At 34.6% G+C, this 23,772-nt stretch overlaps 1 protein-coding gene across 1 annotated transcript in view; it reads right to left on the bottom strand.

Annotated features, from left to right (window-relative positions):
• Positions 1 to 23,772, bottom strand: part of LOC132562857 (neuronal calcium sensor 1-like) — a 49,852-nt gene that overhangs the window by 12,626 nt on the left and 13,454 nt on the right. The window contains exon 2 of the mRNA XM_060227633.1: positions 468 to 492. Coding sequence (XP_060083616.1) covers positions 468 to 492 — 25 coding nt within the window. The remainder of the gene's footprint in view (positions 1 to 467; positions 493 to 23,772) is intronic.

The raw sequence follows: 23,772 nt of genomic DNA, 5'->3' as shown, positions 1-23,772 counted from the left end.
GTATACTTTTGCTCACACTGTTCTGACAATGGAAGAAATGAGCTTGTAAGGTAACAGTATACACCATGGTCATCGTAAGTACACCACATTATAACCAAAACAAAAGAAAGAAAAAGATGACCGGTGACATCAACGTAACAACAAATAGTAAACATACTTAAATTGGTGCAACCAAATTATAGAGCAAAACAACTTTTGAACAAATCAGAGCAATGATGAATTCATGCATTTACAATAATTGCTATGTAAGCAGCAGAGAGAAACTGCAATTAGCGTAATCACATTTTAGCACAACACTTTCAGCATGAAAAATGCTAAAATAATATTACTGTTAAAATATGTATATTTGCATTAACTCTGTTTCCTTGTTTTTGTTAAACAAACCAATTGTTTTAAGTATTTACATCAAACCCAAAAGTTTGGCATCTTTGGGCATCATTATAAATCACTGCATAATGCATACTCACCATTGTTGAATTTCCTCTTCGGTAACTGTCAAATAAAATAAATAGCATTTCATTAACAAGTTGTGAAACCATATGAATCCTATTATCTGTTTTTGAGCTAAGGAGAAAAACCAAGTTGTTGATAAGGAATTTTCTGATAAAAGACAACTTCACAGAAGTCATTAACAAACTTGTGTTGCAATTCAGATGTACTGCCCACGACTTGACTACTGCCTATAAACAAACCCTTTCTTTGGGTAAATGGCCAAGAATCTGCATTTTGTTGATGTCTCCGAGGTACCTTATCACTACAGAGGATGTTAGACCTATAGTGACCTTGTAATGGTCAAATAATTTGCCAACACTCTGTAAACGACACACCCATCAAGCAGAATCTACCTATATATACATGAGCTTCACTGTATAAAGTGGTTCCAATAGTAAATGGAAAATACAAATGATGCCAATGTTAAACTTTACTTTTGTCTATAGTAATTGCTTTAGTTTTTTCATGTTGTAATTGAACAGGAAGTACTCTATCTGACAGTTAGCCCAGTAAACAGGCACACCCATGTCAAGTGTGCTTAGCTAAATCACCAACAAATCTACTTTTTCATCTTGTAATAAGCCCACAACCTGACTCTGAGTCGAATTCATTCCTCGACTTCTGGAAGATTATATAAGGTTATAAAAAAAAGGATATAGAACAGAAAATCCATGCTTTGCTAAATCTTCCTGATGTATTTGGCAAAAGTTTAATGCAACATAGGTAGTGAGTATTTTTTTTTTGGTATGACTCCAATCTCAATAATTTCCAGTTTAATGGGTTACAGGTATGATGACACCGCCACTAATATTTAAAACAGGGCGTGAATTCCAGCCTTCAGCTGGAGTCTGCATCCACATGTGTATATCTCGTTATTTCTACAAAACCTTAAATTTGTTTATCATCCTTAAGATCATATATTTTAACACAAAAACTGATTGAAATCCAGGGTTATCTACAAATAACATGTATAACAATCTAAATTGCACATGTCTTGCCTTCTTTTTGTTCAATTAGGAATGTGTAGAATTACCAAAATATTCTAAAACATCCTGGACATGTGAAATCGGGAGGAACTGCTTATAAGAGATCGTTTCCTGTGAGGTTGGTCGGTAAACAACATGCAGGAGGCATCTCACCAACTATTCAAAATGTCCTGCTCAGGAACACAATAATGACAATGCAGGACAGCCAGTGATTTTTGCTTCCTCAAAAACACAAACCTCCCTGATCTAACAACATGCCTTGGCTCTTCCCCTGAGAAACACAAACCTCTTTGATCTAACAACACGCCTTGGCTCTTCATCTGGGAAACACAAACCTTCCAGATATAATCACACACCTCGACTTGTCACCTGAGAAACACAAACCTCCCTGATATAATCACACATCTTGATTCATCACCTGAGAAACACAGATAAAACAACACACCCCAGCACTTTACCAGAGGTTGGGGTAACAAACTAGCCTTTCACCTTGACCACCAGGATTTAATTCGCTTGATCAATGTGCGTACTCCAGTTTCCTCCACAGTAAGACCACACATGTGTTTCCATCTGAGCCAACAAGAGTGGAATTCATTTAAGTTAATATAACTTTTTTTTGTCATAAAATAAATAAAATTTATATCAAAGAAAATATAACATTCAATGTTTAATTTCAGCTTAGTTAAAGCATAGTTCTAGATAATGATTCTACCTTTCACAGTGCGAGATACACTTTTCTTAAAAGTTATATTTCTTCTGTTCAAACTGCAGAAATATACTACACTGTTATCGGTCAAACTTACAACTCAAAGATGATCACACTGCCTAACAATGGCAAAATTTGCATGGACATGTACTGAAATTACAAGTATCAGGTAAACACACTGTCTAGATTTCTAGTAATCTTTATACTTTGGGCAGAATAAAGAATTTAAGTTGTTTTGTAATTTAACAAGTTTGGATTATTTTGAGATTTTGACTGCCATTATGTTGTGAAGTTTTCCATTTTAGGAAAATCATTCTTTTATATTTAGTTTTATTTTATCAACTAACATGATTTCAACAAAGGAATGCCTGTTTAACACATTACATACAGTGTATTATGTATAATAGTTATGTCATTGCATTGCTAATATGCTGTCAGTATTAGTTATATCATAGGAACCGAGGGGCAGGGCTACATACTGGAGAAATAAGCTCCCCCCCCCCCCTCAAGTGTGATTATTGACATATTGCATGGCCTAGGATGTAACTGACTTTCTGCATAAAGTGTCACATGCAAATGTTAAACAGTTGATGATGTTCCGAACTGGAGTACAGCAGTTGACACTTACAATAGAATGTGTGCTGTACAAACAAATTACTGGACCCTCCAAACTTATGGGTGCTGCAAGTGATAATTGTGGTTTTGATATTAATCTTACTAATGTGAACATGCATTCAGATAAGGACAAGGTTACATTTGTCGATGTTTCGAATTTGGTCAAAAATGTGTTTCACAACTGTTATCTGTCTTTTAATTACAAGATGGAGTAGCTCATGCTGAAAGATGAAAAATCACAGAATATCTGTAAAAGTGATATCTGTTGAATTGTCTGCAACAATGTCACTGAATAAAATGCATTTGAACTTTCTGTATTTGTAATTTTAGTTATTTCCCAAGGTGTTGATATCCTATCAGCTCATTCATTGGCCATATTCAACTTTCATTGGCTGACCAATAAGAATTGAGAATTCTATTGTACTGAGGAGAGTCACTGCGTTAAATTAGTTGGTCATACCGTAGCAAGAAATGATCAGTATGGATTACAGAAAGTATAGACAGTGAAAAACCAAACAGTACATAGAGTGGAGATAGAAATGAAAAGAAGAATTACACATGCATGGACACCAAAAAAAATCAAGATCACCATCAATACCATACTAACTACTAACCATTAACCCAAGAATGGCGGATGGGACTTGAGGCGGTGGCCTGTGTGAGAGTGTTCAACTTGCACAATAAAAACCCCTCTATGACTTTTCGGAAAAAGAGGAGGCGTGATAACGCCTGCCCAGAGGTCAGAGTTTGGTTAGCATTGGGGAAATATTTATTACTTATTTATTATTTATATAAAAGGGTAAGTAATTTTGACGGACCTCCAAAATACTATCAACATATTGGAATTTACCTAGTGTAGAAATCCCTTACTCTCCCTCTCAGTCCTGACACCAGTTCTCTTGCTGCGTCGTGCTTACTGTTAAGCTAGGTCTACAATTAGGATGGGGGAGGGCCGCCTTCTTAATTATAGTTTTAGATCAGGTCAAATAGCATAGACGGCACCCTCTACCTCATCTCTGTATCCCACTCTCTCCTGTCACTTCCTATTTTCCCCCTCCTACTCTTTTTCCTATTTTTTCTCTTCCGCTGAAAGACCAACAGGTTGTTATAGTGAATGTAAAACCCATTAAAATAAAATGAAATCAATAACATAGCAAGATCAAAGGAAAAGTGACAAGTCTATGTGACAAGAATAAAGGTAAAGTTCAGATTCAATAATATTTCATTCAAGGAAAATACAGATTTATTGTAATATCATTCAATTTTTGTGGGAATCAATATTTGTAAATAAATAAATGAAAAAAAAACATCTTGTGGAGACTTCAGTTAATGGATTAATATAGCTAACTAAATCTGCTTATATTTTATTTTAATCACCCCGAACATACTCGTAGCACCAAGATCAATGCAGACAGATTGATCGCTATGACAGCTGACATCACAAAAAAATCTGTCATCCCCAAATTATCAACATAGTTTATTTCAGCCTTTTATTTAATATACATATGATTGACTTGTAGAGGTAAGAGATCATACAATCAGTGATATTCTTTGTAAAACTTACAAATTTCTACAATTTTTTGCTTTGAAAATGGTTTCTTAAATAGAAACATCAGGACTAATGGTGATACAAAGTATGAAGTATAACATGTACCAATATTGTGAAATTCAACAGGATTATCAGAGAACTCTGATGATCTTCGTCACAAACAAACACCTCATAATTCTTCCTCATAATGTTCATAAAGAAAACCTCATAATCTGTCAAGATTTTGTATCGTTTCCCTATAATGACATCATCATTATGATACAACAGTCTTTCTACAAAAGTGTGTTTTTAAGATAGGGATTTCTCCATTGTGTAGCCCTATATACCTTGAAAATAGACTGTGCTGTCTGTATCTCTGACAGAACTGTGAACTATTGTGTAGTTATGGGGTAATGACTGAGGTTCAATGTTTAAATAGCTGGAAGTGAATACATTTTGGATTAAGTCAAAGTAAAAAGTAAAAGAATCCAGGTAAATTGATCTAGTCAATGTAAGTTATCATTATATATACCTGGTAGTCCTTTGTGAAAAACACATGATCATCTGCTCAATAGGTAACATAACTTTGACTCCCCACTCTAAACAGTTTATATTATCAAACTAATGTTATCAGTTACAGTCAACTGAGACTAAAAAGGCCTGGATATTGTGTTATCTACATTTACGGTTACTTCTGAATCCATGAAAGGGACATCATTCAAGTTAAATCAGCCATTACAACATAAAAAAACCACAGGGTAATAACTCAATTTCTACTGAAGTCATAGAAAAAATCTACAAAGCGTTGCCTGCTTCACTTGTTCATGAACTTACTAGTTTATTACTACCTGTATACATGTATTTCTGATACCAAACCATCCAGCTAATATCAATCTGCTGTAACAGCAAAACTTAGGGAAGGCTGCAATGGAGCCAGTTCTTCAAGGCTTAAGTTGATATATTAATGTCAAAAAAAAAAAAAAAAAAAATCATCTATCCATTGTTTATTTCAAAACAAGAGGCCTAAGGGGCCTGTATTTGTAACCTAACTATTCAGCTAATCAGTCATTTAACAAAAAATTGCAGGTATGAAAAAGAATTCCTGAAATAGTTTCCCTATTGGGCCCCAGCCATGTGGTCAAACAAAAGTCAGATTCATTATCCATTAACATTGCTTTAGACCTAACTTGGAAAATATCCTTGCACTGAAGAAGGATTTTTAAGAACTTACATTTCCCTAAATGTGCCTCACACCTGATGCCCCAGGGGGCCAGGATCCATCATTTATACAAAACTGATTCCCCTTTACCCAAGAATACTTCAAACCAAATTTGGTCAAAATCCAGTCGTTCCTACAAGCATATTAGAATTAAAAGAATTGCTCTATTTCTCCTATTGGGCCCCATCCCTTCTGCCCTCAGGGTCCATGACCTAATGTTTATACAAAATTCACCCAAGAATGTTTAAGACCGTTTATTCTTCATTTATTTCTATTGGAGAAGTAAGATTTTAACTTGCAAAATTTCCAATTTTGGGCCCCCCCCCTCAGGCACCATGGGAGCCAAGAAACAAGATTTATGCACACTTGATTTCCTTCCCGAAGGACGCTTCTGACCAAATTTGGTCAAATTCTGTTCCATCATTCATGACTAAAAACGATTTTTTGTAAGAAGCTGCAGATGAAAGATGCTGGACAAATGACAGAAGCCGCACAATGGCATTATCCCAATCTTAAACAGTATAAGATATAAAATAACAATTTATAAACTTGAAGAAAAAGCTACATCAAAAAGTGTGTTAGCAATGCTTTTCTTTAAACGGAACAAATGAAATGTGGCAAATTTCATCTCTTTCACTTCACTTTTCTTACTGATCAACTCTAATATTCTATAGTAATTACTGTTATAGTGAATTCTACAAATTTTTGTCAATTTCTGTACTTTTCCAAAGTTAAAAAACATAAAAAAACCAACTGCACTATTCTTTCATTGTTATAACTGCAAATATTTCAGTTGTTACTTTCATACAATTCCTTATGCGTTTAACAGTGTCAACTCTACTGAAAACTGTAGTGAAAATAACACATAGAAGTGTTACTGCTGCTGAAATATATCGTGTTTGTCAGAGAAAAAAACCTAAAGCTGGACCTAAGCCAAGTAATCAATAAATATTGTCCATTGAGCTAGACACCATGTTGCAGCTCAAAACTTCTAGGAGGTACAAGAGTTTCTCCTTCGTCCAGACTACAAGGGAATTACAACATAGTCTAACACAATAGACACTACTACAATACAGAGTGTCCAGACTACAAGGGAACTACTACATAGTCCAGTCTAACACAACAGACATTACTACAATACAGAGAGGCCAGACTACACGGGAATTACTACATAGTCCAGTCTAACTCATTAGACATTACTACAATACAAAGTGTCCAGACAACAAGGGAACTACAACATAGTCCAGTCTAACACAATAGACATTACTACAATACAGAGAAGCCAGACTACAAGGGAACTACAACATAGTCCAGTCTAACACAACAGACATTACTACAATACAGAGTGTCCAGACAACAAGGGAACTACAACATAGTCTAGTCTAACACAACAGACATTACTACAATACAGAGTGTCCAGACAACAAGGGAACTGCAACATAGTCCAATCTAACACAATAGACATTACTACAATATAGAGAGGCCAGACAACAAGGGAACTACAACATAGTCCAGTCTAACACAATAGACATTACTACAATACAGAGTGTCCAGTCTACAAGGGAACTACACCATAGTCCAGTCTAACACAACAGACATTACTACAATACAAAGTGTCCAGACTACAAGTGAACTACTACATAGTCCAGTCTAACACAATAGACATTACTACAATACAGAGTGTCCAGACTACAAGGGAACTACTACATAGTCCAGTCTAACTCATTAGACATTACTACAATACAGAGTATCCAGACAACAAGGGAACTACAACATAGTCCAGTCTAACACAACAGACATTACTACAATACAGAGTGTCCAGACTAATATGGTCGTCCTAAACTAAAATACAAAGTGTGCAGACTAACAAGGTCCCCTTACACTAAAATATAGCATGTCCAGACTAACAAGGTCCCCTTATACTAAAATATAGCATGTCCAGACTAACAAGGTCCCCTTATACTAAAATATAGCATGTCCAGACTAACAAGGTTCCCTTATACTAAAATAAAGCATGTCCAGACTAACAAGGTCCCCTTATACTAAAATATAGCATGTCCAGACAAACAAGGTCCCCTTATACTAAAATATAGCATGTCCAGACTAACAAGGTCCCCTTATACTAAAATATAGCATGTCCAGACTAACAAGGTCCCCTTATACTAAAATATAGCATGTCCAGACTAACAAGGTCCCCTTACACTAAAATATAGCATGTCCAGACTAACAAGGTCCCCTTACACTAAAATATAGCATGTCCAGACTAACAAGGTCCCCTTACACTAAAATATAGCATGTCCAGACTAACAAGGTCCCCTTACACTAAAATATAGCATGTCCAGACTAACAAGGTCCCCTTACACTAAAATATAGCATGTCCAGACTAACAAGGTCCCCTTATACTAAAATATAGCATGTCCAGACTAACAAGGTCCCCTTATACTAAAATATAGCATGTCCAGACTAACAAGGTCCTAACTTTCTTTCTTCTTCATTGTCACCAGAAACCCACTGATGTCTTTAATAGATGTATAACACACAAGCTGTGACCAAATTGATCTAGAGATTAATTACTACATGTTTGCTATCTTAAAGTTAAGTTATCTGTGGACTATCTGATGCTATTTGGTACCAAAATCAATTTCAATGCTAGACACATTTATTCCCATATGTACTATATTATTCATTGGAAGTGAAAATTATGATGCAATTGAATTTCTAATTTTCAGGAGAACATTAAGTCAACAATCTTGGCATTAGATGATAATCTTCAAGGCTTCATTTCACAAATTGGAGTTCAATTATCACAAAATATTACAAAGGCGTTATCTATTTGTGAAAGTCTTTCATTTCTGGTAGGAAGCATAAATTATGTTTTAAAGGTTTCAAATTTGTTACATGAAAACTATGCAAGAAACCAGTAGCAATGTAAACAATAAATCTAATAACTTTACGTGGATCTCACATCCCTCCAATTCAGCTTAAAGTCGAATGACTTTGAAGAAATAGCATTAATAATCAGCTGATATAATGAAGACGATGAGACTAATAAACACTTCAACTGTTTCACTACCATTTTAACATTACTGTTTAGTGATAAATGAACCCAAAATTATGAAAAATAAACTAAAGTTTATTAAATTATGCCTCCTTATTCACATGTCTTCAAACTCCAATCGCCAACTTGATCACTGACATCTGAATATTGTATAAATAACATTGTTTGGTCGGGTGGTGCAGTGGTAACACATTCGCCTTTCACCTAGCTGGCTGGGGTTTATTCCCAAAACAGACGTGAAAAAGTAAGGGTTACCTGCCTGACCCCGTGGATTTCCACAAGTATTCCATTTTCCTGCCACAATAAGACATCTCATGCACTTACATTCGGGCCAAGAAGTGATTAGTATAAGTTGAAATCATCTTTTTCACAATTGTTGCAAAACAAAGTTTATATAATATTGTATAAAAGACATACATGTGAATTGCACCTTTTTAACACAAATTTAGATAAGATATCCGTAGAGCTAAACAAAGAATTGCACTGCATCATACAGCTACTTTAAAGTTTAAGCATATTTTATTGACAAAATAACATCATACAGCTGTTTTGTCCTTCTCAGATCGACAGTGATGCTAAGAGCCTAAATTTAATTCATCTTCTGGCTCATTACACAGCTGTCATAAACATTCTTCCAACATTAAGATCTGTAATTACCTTTCTAATGTTTTACATAAACTATGAACAATTTACAATTCATTTCTTTTACCCAACCAATTTTTTTAGTCATTAAGTCATTTCTTAATTTGATTTGAATATGTTTGTATTATAAATCATCTATTGTATATATTAATTGGGTTAATAAAGTTTCTGTCAAGTTAATGATAAAGAAGATGAATGTCTTCATCGAGACAGTGTAAATTCCTGTGAAAGACAAAGGAGTAGGCTTTCCTCAAGTACATGCTAATATATCATACAGTTAATTCCATTTTCTCTGATACTTCAAGAAAGTACATAATACTTGTCATAAATAGCAAGAAACTATTTACGTACTTAATGCATTTAGTATATAGGTATGATTTACTCATTCAGGATAAGTATCCAAGCAATTTATCTGAGAATATATAGGATGCACAGGTGATCCTTTGCTGCAGCCACTTTGGATGGAGTAAACAGAAGAGCAGATTGAGAGTACATATCTTAATGTTATCTATGGAAATCAGATCAGATTGCTTCTCACATAATTCATTGGAGGAAATTATTTTTTAATCACAATATTTATTTTTAGACTATCAATTAAAACTATGGTCATCTTCAGTGTGGTAAAGGTATAAAACTGTTAATTAAGGGCCATCTGATAACATGCACAACCCCAGATAGTGTCTACAACATTTCTGTAAATTTCGTGTGAAAGACAAAGGAATGGGCCTGTCTGTTATAGTCTCACACCTTCCAGCATAAGAGTCACATCTTCTTGTGTTGATACTACATGTACATAGATTTGTGCATAGGTTTTATCATCATCATCACCACCACCACCACCACCATCATCATCATCATCATCACATAAGAACTGAAGTGAAACAAAACGTCTTTTCACAACTTTCAGTTGTCAGGAATATTTAAAATCCGATGAGTATGTCTGAACATATTTTTTCAATCAGAAACATCAAAGTATATGAATTACATTTTTACCATTTCTAAGCTAAACATGTATCAAACAGTGTAACTACAACTATATAAAACACATCACATGAAAAAGAAACATCAATCAGTCACATACAACCAGCTCTGTGTGGCAGCATTCCAGAGATAATTATTTGTTATTATGACCTTTACAACTAGATAACCTGATTACAGAAACAGATGCAAAGTTAAGGATTATCTCCCTTTGAGCTACACCCTGTAACTGCAAGTGGCCTCTTAGGAACAGTTTTCTGTGACAAAAGAATTTTGCATAAGATCAGTTCTGGAGAAGTGATCAAAGGAGTAGCTTTTCTACGGTGGTATATGTCGGGGAGAATATCTACGGTTGCATTAAAATACCAATGTTTAAGAAAATAACCCCAAAAATTTTTAATTCAAGGTTCATTCTAAAATAATGGTTATGAAACACAGTTTTTTATTGAATATAATTTTCATGATCTAATCAATGACATACTCCTGACCTACCAACATGTTGCCATGAGAATCATTCTGACACTAGTCAAAATATGGTGGCCATCTTTCCTGTTAAGGCAGTTGAATGACCTTGACATTGGAGAAAGTTATGATAATAACCTGTGTAAATATGTCATCGATAGGTGAGAGGAGAGTATGGTGATGATATTTGTGACATAGTCCTATTCCAATTTACTTTTCTCTGTTTCAAGCGAGTTTGTCATTAATGTCAGAATATTGACAAAGACAACCATAACAGTAGGTAGGCCTACTGAAAAATTCTCAATCCACGTATCAACTTGAATTGCATTAACACAACTGAATACAATCATGTCTTATACTGTGTTTTGTCATATTTTTATTGTATAATGATATACAGATGACAGAAACAGGTCACTTAGCCTTCACCTTTGCATTTTAAATACCATTAATAATAATATGTTACAATATATATATTTATTCAGCAATAAGCCCATGCCTGGTAATAAGCCCACCCATATATAATGCTGGTCAGAAGAATAATTATTAAATGCTATTTCACTGTTCTGTAATCAGCCAGTGTTTGAGTCAGAGGTATCATATATAGGTTGATTCCATAAGGTTACTTATTGTAGGATAACTACCGTAATACCTGTAGACGAGTTGTAGATAAAATCAATAAAAAATATCACTGGTTACCCATAGAAAATCACGTAATTTTCATTCATTCACCGGACTATTGTAATATTTTCCACTCAAGCATCACTTGTGAAAATATTGACAGTCTGCCATTTATCAGACACTAATGAATTATGGGTAAATAAAATACAATGATTAAGCATTCCTAAATATATATCTTTTATTCATTGCACATGTACTCTTGATGTTTAAAACATCCATGGCAAAAAATCTGTCCAGCTTAATTTAGAAGAAAGGAATTGGTAAAAACAAGGGATGAAAGACAGATATAGGTACATGTATAATGTTTTGCTAGGTAATGACCTTGCTTCCTGTTAGGTTTTTCAAATCAGATGGCTATTGGTGGTAAAGCATGTGTAATCAATTATGATCACTTTGTAGAAAAGTGATACTTTTGTTTGACAGTGTTTCTTTGTGGAATGAATTATGGATTTGTAGCAGATAAAATGGAAAACATGGATGCTCTCTAAAGAAGATGTTTTGCCCCAGGTAGACTAACGTCTCCTGATAGAAGAGAAAGAAGAGAGGAAGGGTGTCATTGATTCTACAATAATGCTTTTATTATTTTAAAGTTCATGCTGAGCTGCACCTGTTTTTCAGGATGGAATAATATTAGAGAAAAATAGATGTCTTGAAAATAAAATGAACAAAGAAAACGATGGTTTGTTGCATGCATTGCTTTGTATAAAAGATACATCCATTTTGCATTTAAATTAATGTATGGTAAAACTGCCAAATTCAACCCTCCAATAACTTATTCTTTCCATATGTCTTGTTATTTTGGGTTCTGACAAAAAATAATGAAATAATTTAATGAATCAGAAAAAATAATAACACAATAATAATGGACCAATCAAGTAGTATGCTGGTAGTAATATTTACAATAAAATCAAAGATTAAATTAATTTTTAGACAGATGTAAGATCTACAATTCGTGTTTTAGTAAGAGTAAATTACAAACATGATATTTTCTCAGGTAAAAGAATTTCTTTTCAAATTTTGCACAAGCTAGTATCGCATTCTGAATGCTTTGAGGCCAACATAAACTGTCCAACTTTTCTATACTGCCCTCATGGAAGTTATGTTGAATGGATCTATCCTATGCCTGACTAAATGGTAGCTAACTCAAATATAACTTCTCGGCAGCATCTCATTTTCTGCTACTTAAAATTACTTAAATTCTCCTGGTTACTGAACCTGTATAATAATATATTTTTGTGGGGTTAAATTTTCTCAAATTTTTTCAAGAAATCACTATTTCGTGGATAAATATACATTATAAAACTCGATAGCACTAGTTATGTTAACTTAAAATATATGAATATAAGAAATAATTAATGGATGAAGGACATCCATGAAATCAATGAAATTAAAACCCCCACAAAATTAAGGATTCTTTTCAGTAAATTACCCAGAAAAACAGCTTTACAGTGATACAGAAACTGAATACGACTAAGATAATACTACAAACTTTGTAATGTGTTCAAGTGATGTTAGCTAAATCAATCTTAATGCAGAAGAATAAACAGATTTCTATATTTCATTAAATACCTTGCTGATTAGTTTGTTTATAAACAAAAGCCAAATATGTAGCCTACTTATTGAATAATGAAAATACAATTAGGGTACAATCAAATCTACAATTTTACATCCAGTTTTAATCCATACACTCAGATGATGTGATTGTCTCCAGGAGTGGGGCCGCAGTGACTCAGAGGATAAGATGTCAAACCGTCTTTATCACTAGCTTTCCACCACTGGGTCATTTTTTAAGGTATGGTATACAGTGAAACCTTAACAATAAACTTTTTATTTTGATACATTGGTCTCAGGCTCAAAGGCAGATATGGTGTACTCCTGCAGTTCAAAAACTTTTTCAATTGTGATTCTTATCGAGCATGTGAATCACACATTTACTTGAGTAAAGAATGGACTCTATAGTACAAATCATGATTTAGTTAAAAACAATCTGATTTTGGAAAGGATTAAAGTCTGATTTAGTGACACAAAGCTGGAAAACAATTAATCTTTGTTATGCAAAAACTTGTATTCATTTCAATAATTGTATTCAAAGAAAAAACAAGTGCAGGATGCAATCTAGCCGTGTTTTTCTCTATATCATTTCTACAAGTAATAACAGAAACATCAAAGTTGATGTAATCTTGCTGCCATGAGTAAAATTAATTCTCAGTTCTCTGGAAGCAATGCTATTATCTGGCCTTTGAATTTCAAATTCCTGCCCACAGGCGACACACACTGTTCCTACATCATCTGTGTAACAGATTCAAAGTGTACTTTGAAGAAAGTATATCAACAGCAAACATCACAGAGGTTTTGGAAATCTGACCAACAAGTCTTTTTGGAAATACTGTTGACGGAAAGTCTTTTTACATAGATAGACTTGATATGTCTGCCCTGTAAAACCTCTGAGAGAGTCAGCAGTCTGGTTTAATATGCTACAGAGCTGTGTACCAGATTGAGATTATTGACAGCTCTGCTACGTCGCTCTCAGTGTACCACGCTATTTACTTTCCTGCAAATGTGTTAATGTTTCTTTTAATTTACTTGATTTTTTAAAGCTTGCATGGTCAATAGTTTGTACAGTAATTCAATATTGCAGACAAGCAGCTCAGCAAGTGTATTTCAATTATTCTTCAGAGAGATTTGGTGACTCCCTTGCGGGTATATCACAGTTGAAACTAATTGCAATAATGAGGAGGCAGTTTTGGACAACAGAATCATATGATTATAATTGTGATATTACAAAAAGTATATTAACACTCTATTGATCAAACAACCTTTTATTTAGTTATTCATTTTAAATGCACACCAACTTGTTTCATTTAAATAAACAAATTGAATAAAAAATATTTTTAAATAGAGGTATATATGACTTAAATGTCACTCACCAGTTACCCAATTTTATTTGATATTTCTTAATATGAAAGGTTGATTTAATCTTGTCCTGTTGAGATAATATACTTCAGCTAGGCTAGCAGTCAGACAGGATTCTGTTCCTTAATTTGAATCCATGAAGGTCCCACCTCCCTTCCCCAATCTAAAACTCTTGACTTTATTAGATAAAATCATTTAATATTTTAACACAATTAACCTTTCTGACATTGATGATAATGGAGGTTATTTATTTGAATACATGATCACAGACCTGATGAAGTTCATTGACCTAGGTGGCTTCCAATCTAGGTCATATATTTTGGAAAAATATAGTAAAATGTTTCGAGGTCAAGGTTAATATTGTAAAATGTGTCAAGGTTATTCCTTTTTTAAGGTAATTATCTATTTCTGGTATAAATGAATGTATAATTGAATACTATTTATTTAAATATATTCATAGAAGGACAACCATTTACAAGAGAGATTACTATGCCATAGACTATTATGGCCATTAAAGGGAAATTTATTGAAATAATTAAGACCATGGTTGCGATAATGTTTACAAATCCATATTATAGATACTTACATGTTTCATTGAACTCCATTTGATACCTTAAGAGCAAAGACTGCTTGAAAAGATTTGAACATTGTTAACTCAATGGTTAAATATCTCTAAGTGAAAACAACATGGCACATATATGTACCAGTACATATATGTAAAAATATACTAGATAAATATACAAGTAATATTGGCAAAATCTATATTTCATTTACATTAGTGCTGTACCTTCATTACAGAAAAAGAATTTATGTAAAGATTGAAAAGTGGACAGATAGATGAGAAAAGTCCAGTACTGTTCTGATACCACCACCCAGCCTCTCTTTGCAGTGATGTATAATTTTGTTATTCCAGCATCAGCCTTATGGAAAAAAAGGCTGAATGTTGAAACGTTTTCCCACAAGGATTAGGCTTCAATAGAATATTGCGTAATTTATTGATAAAGCATTAATTATAGCTAAACTGATTTTAGAATCCTAAAAGCTAAGTGTCGATTACATTAAACCAAGCAAGCATTTGAAACATGAACGGTTTGTACTGTGGGAAGAGACTAGACATGAATTTACTAAAGCTCCTTTTTAATTTTGTTCTTCTTTTCAGCATGTTTGATTTTCTTTCCTACTATGACATCCGATTGCCTTTTCCTTATTTCCAGCCTTTCATCATTCCTTCATTTCCTTCCACTCCTTCACCATTCCATTCCACTCCTTTACCATTTCATCACTCCTTTACCATTTCATCACTCCTTTACCATTTCATCATTCCTTCATTTCCTTCCACTCCTTCACCATTCCATTCCACTCCTTTTCCATTTCATCACTCCTTTACCATTTTATCATTCCTTCATTTTCTTACACTCCTTTACCATTTTATCACTCCTTTTCCATTTCATCACTCCTTCATTTCCTTCCACTCCTTTTCCATTTCATCTCTCCTTTACCATTTCATCATTCCTTCATTTTCTTACACTCCTTTACCATTTTATCATTCCTTCATTTCCTTCCACTCCTTCACCATTCCATTCCACTCCTTTACCATTTCATCACTCCTTTACCATTTCATCATTCCTTTACCATTTCATCACTTCTTCATTTTCTTCCACTCCTTTACCATTTCATCACTCCTTTACCATTTCATCATTCCTTCATTTTCTTCCACTCCTTTACCATTTTACCATTCCTTCATTTCCTTCCACTCCTTCACCATTCCATTCCACTCCTTCATTTCCTTCCACTCCTTCGCCATTCCATTCCACTCCTTCACCATTTCATCATTCCTTCATTTCCTTCCACTCCTTCACCATTCCATTCCACTCCTTTTCCATTTCATCACTCCTTTACCATTTTATCATTCCTTCATTTCCTTCCACTCCTTTTCCATTTCATCTCTCCTTTACCATTTCATCTTTCCTTCATTTTCTTACACTCCTTTACCATTTTATCATTCCTTCATTTCCTTCCACTCCTTCACCATTCCATTCCACTCCTTCACCATTTCATCATTCCTTCATTTCCTTCCACTCCTTCACCATTTTATCATTCCTTCATTTCCTTCCACTCCTTCACCATTTCATCACTCCTTCATTTCCTTCCACTCCTGCACCATTTCATCACTCCTTCACCATTTCATCACTCCTTCACCATTCCTTCATTTCCTTCCACTCCTTCACCATTTCATCATTCCTTCATTTCCTTCCACTCCTTCACCATTTTATCATTCCTTCATTTCCTTCCACTCCTTCACCATTTCATCACTCCTTCACCATTTCATCACTCCTTCATTTCCTTCCACTCCTTCACCATTTCATCATTCCTTCATTTCCTTCCACTCCTTCACCATTTTATCATTCCTTCATTTCCTTCCACTTCTGCACCATTTCATCACTCCTTCATTTCCTTCCACTCCTTCACCATTTCATCACTAATTCATTTCCTTCCACTCCTTCACCATTTCATCACTCCTTCATTTCCTTCCAATCCTTTACCATTCCATTCCACTCCTTTACCATTTCATCACTCCTTTATCACTTCATCACTCCTTCATTTCCTTCCACTCCTTCATCATTTCATCATTCCTTCATTTTCTTCCATTCCTTCACCATTTCATCACTCCTTCATTTCCTTCCACTCCTTCACCATTTCATCACTAATTCATTTCCTTCCACTCCTTCACCATTTCATCACTCCTTCATTTCCTTCCAATCCTTTACCATTCCATTCCACTCCTTTACCATTTCATCACTCCTTTACCATTTCATCACTCCTTCATTTCCTTCCAATCCTTTACCATTCCATTCCACTCCTTTACCATTTCATCACTCCTTTACCATTTTATCATTCCTTCATTTCCTTCCACTCCTTCACCATTCCATTCCACTCCTTCATTTCCTTCCACTCCTTTGCCATTCCATTCCACTCCTTCACCATTTCATCATTCCTTCATTTTCTTCCACTCCTTCACCATTTCATCATTCCTTCATTTTCTTCCACTCCTTCACCATTTCATCACTCCTTCATTTTCTTCCACTCCTTCACCATTTCATAACTCCTTCATTTCCTCCACCATTTCATCACTACATTCCTACACTCTATGCTGTTTACTTTCATTTCCATATTTTCCTGTTCCTGTGTCCTTCTCTATAACCCACTTTTCCCTTTATCAATCTTTCCATTCTTTTTACCTTCTATATTTTCCATATTTTCCTGTTCCTGTGTCCTTCTCTTTAACCCACTTTTCCCTTTATCAATCTTTCCATTCTTTTTACCTTCTATATTTTCCATATTTTCCTGTTCCTGTGTCCTTCTCTTTAACCCACTTTTCCCTTTATCAATCTTTCCATTCTTTTTACCTTCTATATTTTCCATATTTTCCTGTTCCTGTGTCCTTCTCTATAACCCACTTTTCCCTTTATCAATCTTTCCATTCTTTTTACCTTCTATATTTTCCATATTTTCCTGTTCCTGTGTCCTTCTCTTTAACCCACTTTTCCCTTTATCAATCTTTCCATTCTTTTTACCTTCTATATTTTCCATATTTTCCTGTTCCTGTGTCCTTCTCTATAACCCACTTTTCCCTTTATCAATCTTTCCATTCTTTTTACCTTCTATATTTTCCATATTTTCCTGTTCCTGTGTCCTTCTCTATAACCCACTTTTCCCTTTATCAATCTTTCCATTCTTTTTACCTTCTATATTTTCCATATCCTTTCCAGATTCATTTCTTCACCTGTCTTTTTTATTTTATCCTTTCTTTTTTCTTTTACTTCATTCTTTCCATTTTTGACTTTTCATCTACTCCTCTAAATTGGTCTTTATACTCCTGTTGTCTTTGCTAAGACTATCATTCCTGATTCATTTTTAACTGACCATCTCCCTGGGGTTCACTCCTTTTTCTACTTGCATTTTGCCATCTTTTTACACTATTTTTGCCATGTACTGGTTAGTGCAATAAGGTATGATTGCCTGCTAATCCATGTCATTTATTTTAACTACAAATACCATAGCAAGGCATTTTAATACTATATTTACAAAACCTATACAATTTGCTTAGTAAGATTATTAATTGGAAAAAAACCCTCATTAACAACTTTGTTGCACCTGATATAATTTTGAATAAAACCCCTCATAAAATGATTAATCTTAAACTTACAGAATTAACCAGAAATTCTGCATTCAGATATGTTGTAAATTTACCTCATTTAGGCTAAATCTGACATAAATAACTGTTGGGTCCATTTCTCTGATAAAGTAGCTGAGAAATGACAGCAGGGCAAACAAAGCATACTAAGTGATTCTGAAGTCGTAAATATGATAATAGAAAGTTATGCAACACGTTGATGTAGATTGTGGACTAATCTACTTAATGGATAAACAGACGTTCCATCAGAGTTCATGGACGACCATCAGTACAGACACATGTATGACATTAGTACCACTTACAGTGGCATCAGGGATTGTATAGTCAGGAGATTTGTCAACATCCATTAGCAAATGGTGCAGACTAAGAGCTGCCTTTGATCCAATGATGCCCTGCCAATCGAATGTATGTTTATAGCATCAACTCCAGCAGAAATCAGTGAAGCTAATCTTTATGATATTGAATTGATGTAATCTTTATGGTGTGGATCTGATTTCCTACACACTTCATGAACTTATCAACATTTGTATTTCCAAAGATAAATATCGGTAACTTTTTTAAATGAAATATTTCAACCACAAACATAGCCCATGAGAAATAGAACTTATAATCTCTGCTCGAAGAGACCTGCTGAAGATTGTTAACTAATGGCAAGTTTGTTAATTGGTGATCAAACTTATGGAAAGAGCAATGCATTTTGACACAAAATGATTAAAGAGCATTTCAAGACATTTGTAATGAGAAGGAGTAGTTACTGTATTACAGACCTAAGCAGAAACCTCATGGGTGCTGTAGCAGTTGAACACATTTTTCATCATATATGATAACTTGTTTTTGAGAGTGCAAAAGACAATGTATTACACTGATCACTTAACATTGTTTCATGATAATAATGCAGTTAGCTTCGAACTTTTGACAAACCCAGAATATAATCTGTCCAGACTGAACAAATGTATATTATACAATGCATTTTAGATCAAGACTAAAACAAGAGATCCCAGAGGGATCTTGGCGCCCACCATTTGAGGATCTGTTTTCAGTTCTTGAAGATTTGTTTATTTTTTTTTTGTTTGTTACAGGTGTTGTAAATGTTCATGAACTGGTCTTCATTGAATGTACTCAATGATGGTACAAGATATTTTTATTAAGCACCTATTAGCAAATATCATTTGAAAAAGATCCCAAAGTATTATTAGATAGCAGTCAGTTACAGGTGGATAATGGACAATATGCTTGTGCTGTATTACTGTAGACATCCAAGATGGCTGCCTGTCAGCCATCTTGATTTCAGATCAGTCCAAAAAGGTATAATGCACAACTTGGAACCAAAGGGAACCTGCATATGAAATTTGAGAAAGATCCATCCAGTATTTTCCAAGAAATAGCAGTAACAAACTTTTACATTCAAAATCCTAGATGACCACCTGTCTGCCATCTTGAATTCGAATCAGTCCAAAAAAGGTACAATGCAAAACTAGGGACCAAGGGGAAACTGCATATGATATTTGAGAAAGATCCATCCAGTACTTTCCAAGAAATAGCAGTAACAAACTTTTACTTCCAAAATCCAAGATGGCTGCCTGTCTGGCATCTTGAATTCAAATCTGTCCAAAAAAGGTACAATGCACAACTAGGGACCAAGGGGAAACTGCATATGGAATTTGAGAAAGATCCATCCAGTACTTTCCAAGAAATAGCGATAACAAACTTTTACATCCAAAATCAAAGATGGCCACCTGTCGGCCATCTTGAATTCAAATCTGTCCAAAAAAGGTACAATGCACAACTAGGGACCAAGGGGAAACTGCATATGGAATTTGAGAAAGATCTATCCAGTACTTTCCAAGAAATAGCGGTAACAAATTTTTACATCCAAAATCCAAGATGGCCACCTGTCGGCCATCTTGAATTCAAATCAGTCCAAAAAAGGTACAATGCACAACTAGGGACCAAGGGGAACCTGCATATGAAATTTGAGAAAGATCCATCTAGCACTTTTCCAGAAATAGCGGTAACAAGAATTGTTTACGGACGGACGGACGACGGACCACGGACGCAGGGCGATTTGAATAACCCACCATCTATTAGATGGTGGGCTAAAAATGTGAATATACACATTATATAATAGAAATAGTGTTATTACTATGTGAATGTATGTGTGCCACCTTTGGATATTATGTAGGTAAGCTTGTAATATTGGACAGAAAACAATTTACAGTATTTATCAAAAATAAAGCCCAATGGGAGGTAGGGAGGTCACTTCTTACTTGAACTCAGGATGTGTGGGGCTTATTTAATGAAATGAAATATAACTGATTTATAATCTTACTAAAACGCCATATATTTATGGTGGAGTTTATAGTTATAACAAGGTATGGGCTCATCGTTAGATAAATATGGCAGTATTAGTTAAATGCTGATTTGTGTTCCTGTCCTATTGTTATACAGATACAGAATCTGTTTGAACTACATTTAGTGATTTGCCAGTAATATCAGTGTGGGTTTAAGTAGAGTCTGCACAGATTTACATGTGAAACATGCTTTATTTGGAGCTTTTTATCAGATATTTAAACAGAATTTTTGGTTATGATATATATATTACCATATTTATCCTATTTATCCTGTAAGGAGTCCTGAGAAACACAATATCTCAGATACCCTGATTAAGCTTAATACTGGACATTGAAACTATTTGTTGATAACAATTAGTGTAAAGCAATAGACAAGGATGGGAGTATTGCCAGATAAATATGGGACAGTATGTAGCATAGTTAACAGATCCCAGGTCAAAGTTAACAATTGGTGAATATAGCTGGAAGTTTCTGCATCAATTAACTATAAAAGCAATATCCTGAACACACATTATCAGTATAAGTAACTACAATATACCACACAACAGACTGTAATACCAATAGATATTGATTGGTAGAGCTCCAGACCTGCATTACTTATATGCTGCATATTGTCTAGCAGCTGTTAGGTGAGGCATATTGGGCCTGTATGTTCCTGACAGTTTACTGACTGGTTTTTCCTGTTTGTTTAGCTGGTATTTGTGTAGTCTAGCAGTTATTTGATGAAGCCTACTTGGCCTGGTTTTTCCTGTTTGTTTTGCTGGTATTTGTGTAGTCTAGCAGTTATTTGATGGGGCCTACTGGGCCTGTTTGCTCCTGTCAGTTAAGCTATTATGTGCATGGCTTAGCATATTGTTTGATGAGGCCTACTTGGCCTGTTTGTTCATGGTTGTTGGTATGTGTAATGTCCAGCCAATGTAAGGACCTTAGACTTTGTGCTCCTGGCAATTTGTATGCAGTTGTTTGATAAGGCCTTCCAGGCCTCTGTGCTCCTCACTGATATGTTTGGTGAAGTCCACTGGGCCTGTTCATTCCTGTCTGCTTAGCTGGTATGTGTATGTTGTAGCAGTTGTTTGATGAGGCCTACTGGGCCTGTGTGCTCATGACTGGTGGTATGCATAAGGAGAGGTGAACTCTCGGTTAATGTGGAACAGATCTAGCACAGTGAAGGAAAGGAATGTATCACAGATACCTGTCACTCCTCACAAGGATACTAGAGCTTTGCTATTACTAAAGAAGATCACAACTTGCATCCAAACAATTTTGCAGACCTTATACAAAAAGTTGAAAAGATTTCTATAGACCTTTTTATAAACAGATTTGTAGAATATCCAACACTATTCAATAGAGCCTCATTATATCGGTAGTAATACAAAGGAAATCCTACATCTTTTATATCCTTTGTAATTTTACTACATTTACTAAGCATGCATAACAGTGTTTATCAATCTAATATTGCTGAACTGTAAGTGATGGTTGATCCAACCCTGCTCACCCTGACCAATGGAAGGTGATATGGACAGGTCTACGAGTCGGTTGGAAACCATTGCTACATCAATTCTGACACCAAATGACTTCCAAGTGTGTATTTATCTTGGACATGTAACAGTCACACTAAGAAATAAGACCATTGGAGATGTTGACTTTAAGACAAAGCACACCTCTGTTTACAACATATAGGTCTGTATATGCTCCATTGTCTTCCAGAATTTTTTTTTTGTAAATTACAAAATTTAGCCCAATGAAAATATGACTTTATAATATCAAGTGAGAATTGAAATTGTACCGAAAACAGGTCGTAATAGATGGGCAAGTCATTAAGTGGTAGAAGTAACTTGAACAATTTTAGTTCTAGATAAGTAAGTGAATCTAACACACCTAGGTTTCCATAGAGACTGGAAACTGAATTCTGGTACATTTCCTTTTAATATCAGACATAATAGACAACAATATTGATATGTTGGTCTTTCCTGATAAAGCTATTTTCAAATGAAACAATTAAAATGCAGTTGATTCTGTCACCACAAATCATTATAACCTTTGACCTATAATGGTCTCTAAATGACACTCTGATATTGAATATCAGTACTTTCTATATTAATTTGTTAGATAGAAACACAGATTCTGTTAATAGTAAGGCATGTAATGTGATATACCATGTGACTACAATGACAGCTTAGTGATCAATGTGAGAGGCTGCAGGATCCAAGATCTCCTGGGATCTTAACCACATGTGACCCGAGCTGTTGCCATTTAAAAGAAGCTGATAACATCATAATGATGTTGACATGTTTTCTTTTAAATGTAAAAATAAATTTCATTACATTCCAAATAAATTTGATACAACTGATCCCAAAAATAACACTATAAATATGATTTATTAACTGACCAAATTAAAATTTGAACCAAGTGTGTCACAATGATTCATTGATCACTCGGAATTATGGCTGAAACATTATAAAACTCTTGGGGTTCCCTTTGATGGCCAAGACATGATTTATGATTCTAAATCAGGATATTTTTTCACTTTAAAGCAGGAAAAACACTTTTCATTGCAGACTGTAGTTTCTGTTTGACTACAGATTCCATAATCTGGAGATACTGTAATATTTCCCCATTTTGGATGAAGTCTCTGGTTCTAGTCCATCTGTCTTGAATGGGGATACTGGTGTCAGGTTTTGCTAAAGACACTATCATTCATTTGGCCAATCAATATTTTTGAGCTTCTATCCACTCCCTAGTTTGGCTGGAGCAATTAAATGCTCTGGCTTGAGACTAACAACTCTTTTTTGACCAAAGCCTTTTTTCTTCATTCCATTCTGGAGATATTTACATAAAGACCCTTACTTACAGATTACGTAAATACAAGTAGCTTTGACATAGAGACTAATGATATCTAATGAAATGAAAGGGGCAGCACAACACCGGTTAATATTCACAGGCCAACGA

The sequence above is a fragment of the Ylistrum balloti genome, unplaced genomic scaffold, assembly GCF_031769215.1.
Source record: "Ylistrum balloti isolate Yb309-2 unplaced genomic scaffold, AGI_CSIRO_Ybal_v1 Utg371536, whole genome shotgun sequence".
Taxonomy (NCBI): Eukaryota; Metazoa; Mollusca; class Bivalvia; order Pectinida; family Pectinidae; genus Ylistrum; species Ylistrum balloti.
This window is presented reverse-complemented; position numbering and strand designations above follow the sequence as displayed.